This window comes from Halyomorpha halys, unplaced genomic scaffold (genome assembly GCF_000696795.3).
Source record: "Halyomorpha halys isolate HHAL.00 unplaced genomic scaffold, Hhal_1.1 Scaffold908.1, whole genome shotgun sequence".
Lineage (NCBI taxonomy): Eukaryota > Metazoa > Arthropoda > Insecta > Hemiptera > Pentatomidae > Halyomorpha > Halyomorpha halys.
This window is the reverse complement of record NW_027115706.1, coordinates 313208-324495: the sequence shown is the minus strand read 5'-3', so window position 1 is coordinate 324495 and position 11288 is coordinate 313208. Positions and strand designations below refer to the sequence as shown.

The 11288-nt window shown below is 32.7% G+C and overlaps 1 protein-coding gene and 1 long non-coding RNA gene across 2 annotated transcripts in view; one reads left to right on the top strand and one right to left on the bottom strand.

The window, feature by feature from the left end:
• Positions 1–11288, top strand: part of LOC106687025 (cAMP and cAMP-inhibited cGMP 3',5'-cyclic phosphodiesterase 10A) — a 48813-nt gene that overhangs the window by 24196 nt on the left and 13329 nt on the right. Inside the window, exons 12-14 of the mRNA XM_067052739.1 lie at positions 6628–6788; positions 9325–9445; positions 9537–9688. Coding sequence (XP_066908840.1) covers positions 6628–6788; positions 9325–9445; positions 9537–9688 — 434 coding nt within the window. The remainder of the gene's footprint in view (positions 1–6627; positions 6789–9324; positions 9446–9536; positions 9689–11288) is intronic.
• Positions 1501–11288, bottom strand: part of LOC136797110 (uncharacterized) — a 27001-nt gene continuing 17213 nt past the window's right edge. The window contains exons 3-4 of the long non-coding RNA XR_010844942.1: positions 10478–10665; positions 1501–1618 (exon numbers count right to left, since the gene is read on the bottom strand). This is a non-coding gene — a long non-coding RNA (uncharacterized lncRNA). The remainder of the gene's footprint in view (positions 1619–10477; positions 10666–11288) is intronic.

Sequence of the window (11288 nt, the reverse complement as noted above, 5' to 3'; positions counted from 1 at the left end):
GACATCTGCACGTCCAATGGTTTCTGAAATGAAGTTTTTCATAAATCAAACTTATTGTCCGAATAACTATAAATCAATTTATTTTAGTAAATTTCATGAAAACTACTACTCCTGCGAAAATAAACATCATAAACTACTTTATAGCTGATTAGACTAGCTTTAATTTGAGTGCTAATAGAAATCTGTACGTCAAATATAGCTTAAAAACTTAAGATATCGATTTTTCAAAATAAATTAACTGACTACTAATCTTTCAGTAGAGTTTTAAGAAATTTTGCTTATTAAAAAGCTATATCTCGAGAACTATTGGACGTAAATAGCTCTTTTAGGGCTAATATTTCAGAAAATTTAATCTTTAAATAATCTTCTCTCAGTGTTGTTGGTAGTTTTTAAGATATAGCGCTCCGAATGAAAAATCAATGTTTTCTAAGGTTTTGAAACAGCCGCCTTTTTTTAATCCCCCTACCTATACTTGGCAGACTCATCAATTTTGACTAGTAATTAGACATAGTTTTTATTAAAGTAATAAAAAATTGGGGTGAGGCAACTGCCTTTTTTTCTTCCAGGCTCTTGTACTGTAAGGTGCTGTGCTAACTCTAAGGTTCGAATCCGTTTGTGGCAAATAATTATTTATTCTGTTATTGTAGGCATAAATCAACCTTTAGAGTTCTGGATCCCTCCTGGGGTCCATCCAGCAACATAAAGGGGCGTGAGTACCCTTAATCGGGGAAAAATCTGGTGGTTGAGAGAGATCTAAACAAATTTAGCTCCTTGTATAACTGTTGATCAATCTTCCTCACCAAGTACTGAACCCCTGCTACAACTATATAGCAGTTCATTATATTATTATTTTGAATGAAGTGATGGCAGAAAAAACGATTCACATTACTTTTTGTCAGTTCCGCTTACAATTTTAAATTTCAGTATGCGTTTAATGTACAATAACATGAGCGTACCCAGAGCGGATCGGGGGGAAGGGGGGGGGGGGTGGCTACCCCTATTTAATAAAAATATTTTTTGATATTCGTATGTAAATGTCATTGTATACCATGTTTTATAATTATTAATTTCTTTATATTGGAGCTATAAAGCGTTTTGATATCTTTATTAATTATATCACTTGATAAACTGTATAGTTATATGTTTATGTTGGCACTCAATTTATTAGAAACTGTGTGTGTCTAATGACATCATTGTGGATGAGCTTATAAGGGTACAAACACGGACTGACAGTAAAATACAAAATTATGTTAAGATTGATCGTGTAGGGAAAAATACTGATGGATTATTGAGGAAAGTTTAAAATGACTGTGAGTTTTTCGTTCATATCTTGCGTTTCACTTCATTCTTACAGGAAAAAGCCAAAATAATGCACATAATAACATCTTGTTTATTATTTACTAAGCGTTAGTCAGACTGATAGAGTAGGAGTCTTCATTATTCATGAGGATAAATATTAATTTAATAATAATTAAAATTTTGTTTTTAGCAAATAATTATAATAACTGCTATAATTATATGCAACATTATTAAACTTTTGTTTTCATTTGCCTTTTCCTTGCTGAAATGTCGCAACCTGATTGGATATGGCTTGCTCCTCCTGGATCCTGGGTACGCCCTTGAACAGTAATGCAAAATACATATTATGTCCATGTTTCAATTATAAACAATGTAAAAATAACATAAGGATTACATCATTGTAAAAAATGGGATTGTAATTTATTTTCATATTTAAGTTTATCATCTTCCATAACTTAAATAAGTTATATGGATATTAGAGCGTTGAAAGTTATGATAGGATAAGGCACTGTGTCCGCCTTAATACTCCCTACCATTGTAAATAAACATCTAAAATGATTTTAAGGAGCAATAACTTCAGAAATACAGTAGTGTTATTTCAGTCTGATTGCGTGCTATTATTCTGCCCTGAACCTTGTTTTGTTTTTTCGTTATAGCTCCGACAACTCGTAAGTGATATTCTAAATTAATTATTTAAAATGGAATTGTAATTTTTATAGTGAATAACCTTTTTAATGAAACTTATTTTCAATAAATATGCGTGTGAGAATTATAAAAAACAACATATTTTTAATCAGAAAATCGCTTTTATCAATCTTCTTATTTAACCAAAGAACTGCTCTCACACTCCGTTATCCTAAAAACTGCATCACCCATTATTAATTTTACCAGTACTAATGAATGGAAACCTAACGGAACAAAATGATGTACTGTAAATAAATATAATAGATTGGATACTGTTACCAAAGTGAATGTTAAGTAATCGATAGTGCCTATTAGCTAACGATGGTATAATAATTTTTTTTTTTAATTCCTTTTTTATTTATTGATAGATATTACAATCTGCCATACAGTTGTGGGCAATAGGTAATAAAGATGAATGATCTCATACATACTAAAATAAAATAAAATAAATTAAAAAAAAAAAAAAAAGTGTGGAGGCTGAGGAAGTGCGCTAAAGCCGCCAACACTCAACTTGAGTGGAGAATCTGACCATTGCCAGAACTCCAATTGTCCATTTTTATTTTAATAAGTCTCTTGGCCACTGCCGTTTCAACCTTCTAGGTGGGCTGTAGGGATGGGTGGAACTAGATAAGGTTTGAACCAAAGGATTAGGATGGTTGGAAAGGTTTATATGTTGGTATGAGATCAAGGACAAAAGGGATATGTAGGTCATGGTATAGTGTTCTGTTGGAAACGTAGTAGGGTGCATTAACTAAGGATTTGGGATTGAAAGGATTGGATACGTTTGAAGTTCGACGGTTAAGCTGTTCCCGAAAGTTCAAGTCCGTAGGTCCAGATAGGTCGGAGTATAGTCGTATAAATTAGTAGTTTGTTTTCTAGTGAGAGATGAGAGGTCCGGCTGAGCAGTCGGTATAGTTGGCTGAAATATAATAATAACGAATAATTTTAGCGATACCTTCTGTTATTATATTTTGATTATTTAACTGTTATAACGATATAGGGAGACTACATATTCAAAAATTAAGTCAGAATAAATTTAAAAATTAAAAAAAAAAATCCTTAACAATAGGTAAATTGAACAAACATGTTGATGACCTAGAATGAAATTAGTTTTTCTACGACCTCAAAACGACTATTTTCGTCGAAAAATAGAAATTGAAATTTTTCACGATCCCGATACTTCCAATTACTATATATTCAATATATAGGTAAATGAAAGTAAAAATAAATATTTATCCAAGAAAAGTAAATGAATCTTATATATTCAAGAGCGATTAACTCCTTGTTTATTAATCATCGATTACTTCTCGAAATAGAACTGAGGTTAATAAATATCAAGACTGTAGAATTATTAGCTCTCTCCAAAACGGGATCGATTCCGATGTTCAGCGCTTTCAAATCTCTTTTCTTCTTAAATTATGATTCCTTGCTTGTAAATATATTTTTTTTTATCAAAGGTTTCTGCCAAAAGTTTAATTTGAATCAGATTGTGAGTTTTTGTCATATATTTTTTTAAAATACTTTTTATTTAAATAGATTTATTAAATTAGATATTACATTCTACCACACAGTTGTGGGCAATATGTAATAGTGATGAGTTATCACATTCATACTAAAATAAAATAAAATAAGAATAAAAATAAATAAATGAAAAAAAAATCTCTTAAAATATATACAAATTCATAATCAAACTATGTGTATGAAAATATAAATAAATAAAATAACATAATGACAAAATAATATAATCTCTAGTCACATGTACACTCTTATATACAATATTTACACAATCGACCTGAGAATCCCTGAGCCTACTCTATCCCCCACGTGTGAGGGGTAGAGCAGAGCTCAAAAGATCCCAGCGCATCCCTCTCGCTGCATCACTGGTAGTGAGTCAGTGGAGGCCGAGCAAGTGCGCTAACCATTGCCAGAAATCTAATTGTCCATTCTTATTTTACAATAAGTCTCTTGGCCACTGCTGTTTCAACCTTCTAGGTGGGCTGTAGGGATGGGTGAAACTAGATAAGGTTTGAACCAAAGGATTAAGATGGTTGGAAAGGTTTATAATTTGTCATATTAACTTTTAATATAAGTTCTGATATGGAATAAAGAACCAGCTAACATATTTTTGGCTTTGTACATAGCAATAACGATACTACCTTCATTTTATGTAATAAAAATCTGAGGCTCAATATTTTCTGATATTGATTGAGTCAATGATGCGAAACGAAAATTCTTGAAAAAAGTATCGACACAGCTTGTAAAAAACGTTCACAAATTTTTTTTTATTATATCTTTATTGAAACTTACAACTGTACATTGCAATACATTCAGTTAATCTGATGCAAGTTTATAATGGAGTGATACAGGCGTGTAGAGAAACTACTCATTAGTAGCACTCTAAAAACATTTTTACATTATAAGGTCTCGGGGGCATCTTCTTTTCAGGCGCCTCGAAGGATTGTCAGGAAGTTAGAAAATAGTAGGTTTGGGTGGTTAAAGAGTCTATAATGGAAGGAATGATATCTAGTTCGGGCTAGATCGGTCACATGTGGAACATTAAGGTCTTTTTTTTATCTATTTAAGTATTTCGACCACTAGAGCCATTTACACTGGATTTACAAATTAGATTACAATTGACATGTTCACAAAGTTACAATTACATATTAACAATTACAATTTACATTTTATAAAGTTACAATTAGAATTGACGAAGTGAGTAAATTATGCATCCATTTATACATGCTGGAATTAGAATTAGACTAGGTGTGATCATAGATATTAATTATTTTTAAAAAGTGAAAATGCTTTGATATTGTTATGGGGTCTTCTCTGATCATCTCCTGTAAATCTGAAGAGGATCGGTGTGCTTTGTGAGCAATACATTCAGTAAGAATGTGCCTAACGGTGAGATCATTTCAGCAGTAGCGACACATCGTGCATTTTCTTTTTTCATGAGATGACAGTGGGTGAGTCGAGTATGGTCTATCCGAAGACGGGTTAATACCACTTCTTCCTTCTGGAGAAGATTCAAGTTTTTGGTTGGACGTTTCACTATCTGTTGGACCATTCTTAACTTGTCTCTCGTGATGAACCATTCGTCTTGCCATCAAATTTCTTGATCCAAGAAATAACATCTTTCCATGTTGATGATGTTACGACTTGACCTGTCTTTATAGCTAGTCTGCCATTTCATTCCCGGTGATCCCACAATGACCTGGCAGCCATAAAAACAAGAACTTAATCGGTCTTGGTAATAATATTAATTGTGTTGAAAAAAAATATATATATAGCAAATTAGGCTCCAACTGCTCAGGATGTTAGAATTAAAATTTCAAGGTATCATTAAGGTCTTTGTGGATGATTTTATTTGTGATAAAGTAAGAAGCATTGAGGATTTTACGAAAGATTTTTGATTGAAAGGATTTGTTACGAGAGGAATTCGAAGGTTTAGTGGAGCCCCAAAGCTTAACTCTGTATGTCAAGATTAGCCTTATTACAGTCATGTAGATCAGTCTTTTGTAGTGAATTGGAAGTTTAGACCCTTGGGTCTAGTAAGTGCTGTGATAGTCGAAATCGACGTGCAGTTTCCTGTCTTTTCAGTCTTGTGTGAGGATTCCAAGGTAATCGTTTGTCCAGATATAGTCCAAGGTAGCGGATCTGTTCGATAGGGTTAAGAGCTGCATTATTAAAGTGAAACTGTAGTGCAGGTTTACAACGAAGGGTAAAGGTGATCTGATGGGATTTGTTGGGATTTATTTTTATCCTCTAATGATGATACCATTCTTGGAGGGCTATAATATGGGATTGGAGAGTTTGGGATGCAATAAAGGGTTATAATTAACTACGACCACTGACAAAAGTTAGATTTGAAACAAATTTAAGGTTTTTGTCATATTAACGCTTAATTGGACTCCTCATATGAAATAAATAACCAGCCAACATATTTTTGTTTTTGTACTTAGCTACAACGATACTATCTTTATTTTATGTTACAAAAATCAAAGGCTGAATATTTTCTGATACCTGTGTGCCTTGAGTCAATGATGCAAAACGAAATTCTTGAAAAAATTATCGATACAGCTTGTAAAACACAATTACACAGAATATTATATCATGAGATGTAAATTACGACGGCCTTGAATAAAAAACTTGTTCCAAAAAAAAAAAAAATAATTAAAGACAGCCAGGCGTGTCTCATCCCTCGTGATGGCAATTATATGTCTTTTTTATATTGTGTTATACAGTTTTATTCTTGGGAGAAACAAAGTTGATATTCGTTATTCGCCCAACGAGAAACCCTAAATTACGAATTTCTATACAGAAAAAAAGTAATTGTTCGAAATTTTTGCCTTTGGGGGTGGTAAATAAAAATTGTATAATGCGCACAACCTAATTTAATTAAAAACCAACTGAGACAACTTCCCTAGGCACTGTCTGTTCGGAATAATAAATTCATGTCAGCAACCATAAAACGGACTCGAACATTCATACAACAGTATTGTTTCAAATTCTTCAAAAAGCTAATTGTTTTTAGTTCATATCTTGCGAATTGGTATGGCATAACCTCACCCACTCCTTAAGTACTTTATAACTTCCCGATGATCATAAGTCGTACAATTGATTGATCGTATGTTTTATTAACAGAACTGTAAAATATTTAGCGATGAAGAGGAGACTGTGCTAATGCTCAGTAAAATGAGAAAGCTGATGGAAGCCTGCCATCACAGCAGGATAGAAGGAAAGGTAGAAAAAATAGTTATGTTACTTGCTAACAAGAATTTCAATATGGAGAAGCCAAAGCACAGGTAATAATTCAGTTAAACTCATTGTTTTACATAATATGGTCTAGTTTGGAGAGTCTTCATAAAATATTAAATTGTATTTCTTCAATGACGATCGTTTATTTATTTATTTATTTTTTTTTACTACAACTTAAAAATAGAAAAAATTGTATTCAGAATTACGTAGAGAAATGTCAATCTCCTCTTGGATAAAATCTGTGTCGGATTTACATAATCCGAATTTTCCGGCGCTTTTTTGATCTTATACAAAGTCGGGGTCAGGGTTCACATTTTCTGGTCCCCCTTGCCGCGGACACCTAAAGACTCCGAAGACGCCGCGACTGCAATTCCACCCCAGCCTAAGCACCATGCAAGCTAGTACCTGGCCTGCCCCTACCAACACACCTGAGTCCAGGACATGCTGGCCAGCCTCTGAGGAAGAAACACGTCTTTTGGACACCAGGCAATTTCATGGTTTTCACCATTTCGCCCACCGCTTAACCTGCACCGGAAAGCTGCTAGAAGACGTCACTAGATAATCAACTAATTTCCAACTATATGAGATTTCATGATTTGCTCTTATGTCATATAATCAAATAATAATTTTAACTAACACAACCTGCCCCTTCAGGGAATTAATATTTGAATTAAGATAAATATATATGTTGATTGATAACCAGAAAGGTCACTGCTGAGGAGAAGACGTAACCAGATAAACCATTATTCCTATGAGACCCTAAGTTTGTTCTGGTATCATATTATTATAAATAAATATTTAAACTATCGCACTAACACGATCTGTCCCTTCAGAGAATTAATATTTGAACTTAAGGGTAAATATATGCATGGTTTTTGACAAGCAGGTCTCACATTTTCAACCCCCCTTTATTCCACACTAATCAAATACAATTTAAAAATACAATCGGGACACCTGAAGTACATCACGAGCAGGTCCCGATGTAAACAATCTGAAACATATCACATTTTCATGAAAACGCATTTTATTATTGTATGAAGACAGTTGACCGTTTGAAGTATATAGTAGGATGATAGTCCGTGTGGCGGTCAATAAAGGTATTAAAATATGCTAAACGCCTCACTTTACAGGGCGTCGTCAGGGCTAAATGCAAAAAACAAAACAAGATACAAACATAGAATTGACAGAACATTAAAATAAAAATCATTTAAAAACAATTGTTATGTTCATAAAATATATAAAAAAGAAATAATAATATAAGAAAGTATACAAGTAGGTGAACTAGAAACTAGTTAATAATAAATACAACCTGGGCCCTGTTTCATAATAAAGTACAAACTACTACTATTAGTCTTGTCGATTTAATTAATAGTCCTCCCTATTATGAAAAAATAAGTATTAGTGTAATTAACACGCTGTTTCTATACTTGTATTTTGAACTAATATTATTAGCTTTCATTATGAAACAGGGCCCAGGTGTGATAAAGTTAATCGTTAGTTGTCATCTCTTTTTCAATTTGACAGGTACTTCCCCCTATGTTTATTAATTTTCTTTAATATCTCCCTTTTACATATTACTATACCTCACCTATGCCTTATACCGGGTGTATTCATGATCTTTAGTTTAACATGTTCAATGGAAAAACTTATGTTAAATGGAGAAATATTTCCTTCTTTGAACATGTTAAAACGATATAACATATAACATGGCTGAGAGGCTGTTACTAGGTCTGTTAAATGGAGAATTACATCACGAAACAGACCAGCTGAGCTTATCAGTGTTTTATTTGTTGTCGTGTTAGGTTACTTACTCGTAGTTTATATTTTGTTTTGTGTTTTTCTTTTGTCTTATGCTTTGGACTTTTTAAATAATACAATCAGTAGCCAAACTTTTACACTCTACTTTTCGCTTATTTTAGGCATGTTGTAATAGATTACTGTAGTAAACTTTAAATAGTAAGCAATAACATGAAGTTTTGGCAGGAAAGGTTACTAAACAAGTTGCTCAGAAAATCCGCTAGGAGCTCTTATGCATTTAATATGACTTTAAATAGGGCTACTCAAAATCCTATACTTATAACATTTAACATGGTAAAACATTTTACATTTAACACAATATCATGAATACCCCTACTATACTTCATCTATCTGTTCTACCTTTTACACCTGCTTCTTTACCTTATTTATAATTAGTTCTAACGAGTATTTTTCTACAATTTATTAGTCTAGATCTGTATTTAGAACTTTATCACACCTAGTTGTATTTATTAGTATCTAGTTTCTAGTCCGTCCACGTGTATACTTCCTTATATTATTATTTTTTTTATATACTTTATAAACATAACAAATGTTTTTTATTCTAATATTCTGTCAATCCTATAATGATAGGAGCTTGTTTTTTCACGAAGCAGTGAAAAGTTGGACGAAACGTTTGTTAGCAACAAATAGTTTTCTTTTACTGTTTCGATAACTTTATTGACGGCCACCCAGATTGTCTTCCTACAATCTATTTTATCTATATTTTATACAAACATAAAAAAAAAAATTTTTAAGAGTTGATATAATACAATATAATATTTTTAGGCACTTGTTGCGTGTTTCTGTAATGGTTGTAGCGGGTTTTGCAATGCATTTTAAGCCTTTTTCATTCTCTGTTGAATACCAGATAAAAAAGACTCTTGGTTCCAAAAAATCTTGTAACGAGGTAATTTATTTATTTTTAACTTGAATTGATATTTCTCAACCTGGCAGAGTACATTATTTGATCAGTTTAATTGATTAGTTTTCGATTTCAGGAATGTTGCGGCTCATCGGAGAAATTCCAAAACATGGACCGTGTAGAATTAGCCACGTCCCAAAGGAGCTTTTTGGATACAGTAGTCCTACCTTGGGCAATCATTTTAAAAACGCTTCTTCCACAAACGACTTTGATGATATTTAAGTTGGTGTAAGTATTTTACTATACATATTACTAATAAGTGTATAAAAAAATCTCTTAATCTGCCAAAGCAAGTTTCTACGCCAAAATTGCATTTATGTCTCCTTAAAAGCAATCCTTATTTAAACATACTAATTCATAGTTCAGAGCTGTTTGGGTTTCATTGAGCCATTTCATCGCTTATTATTTGTCTGTTTCCTAAAAACATAAGACTTCTATCCACTCCTCTCGCGCGAAATCATCGAACTTAACCAGTCAATATCCATCAGAGGAGAATGTTTCCTAGTAGGATGCCAATCAAACCATTTTATACACTTATTTTGAACTACATTGTATTTTTCAAAAAACATAGTACCGAAGGCCGGAGACTATTTATGACTAAGTACACTACAAGACCATTGTAGTCTCAAATAAATTAATTTATTGATCTTGCCAAATTTTAGCCCATTGATGGCTGAATATAGGCATTATTGTACAACTAAAAAAACCAACAAAGTAAAAAGGACTTAACCATTCAGAAACTAGATATAACAATTAAAAAAACAAATCAAAAATAATTGGTGCTCAAACCTTGTCACTGAAACCAAACTAGAGCCTCCTCCAGGAGAGGAGTTGTCAAACTTAAAATATTTTCATTATTTTTAATTAAGTTGAATAAAATTGATCAAAGCTAAAAATTACATAAAATATTAAAATTAAAATTAAAATAATACCATAAATAAATTTTTAGAAAATGCCAACCTAAAACACATAACTATTTATTTTAAATACCTATTGATATGTCTCCATATCAAATACCTTGTGTGTTAGTCCGAGGCTGCATGTTGTTTTCTGAACTCATAAGGTTTTTACGGTTGGTGGATACATAACCTCCTTTATCCGGGCTCGGGAACTGCAACTAACTCCTAGGGAGCCAGCAGGTGGAATTGAAATAGAAAAAGAGAGCGAAATAGAGACCAGCAGCGAGAAATAGATGTTATTTTTCCCTGCAAAAATATTTTTTTTTTAATATTTATTTATTGCTATTTACAACTGTACATTATAATACATTTAGTAAATCTGGTCTAAGTTAAATTGGAGTGTTACAGGCGTGTAAAGAAAATACCCATTGGTAGCACTCTAATGACATTTTACATTAGCTGGTCTCGTGGCCATCTTCTTTTCAGGCGCTTCGGAGGATTGTCAGGAATGGAAGAGGATGCAAGATTAGAAACCCCCTAGTTGTAACTGTACATTACAATACATTCAGTTAATCTGATGCATGTTTATAATAGAGTGATATAGGCGTGTAGAGAAACTACTCATTGGTAGCACTCTAAAAACATTTTTACATTAAAAGGTCTCGAGGGCATCTTCTTTTCTGGCGCCTCGGAGGATTGTCAGGAAGTTAGAAACTAGTGGGTTTGAGTGGTTAGAGAGTTTATAATGGAAGAAGTGATATCTGGTTGGGCTAGATCGGTTACATAGGGGACATTAAGGTCTTTATGTATGATTTTATTTATGACTTTATGTATGACAAAGTAAGGAGCATTGAGGATTTTACGAAGGATTTTGGATTGTAAGGATTGAATACGAGAGGAATTCGAAGGTTTAGTGGAGCCCCAAAGCT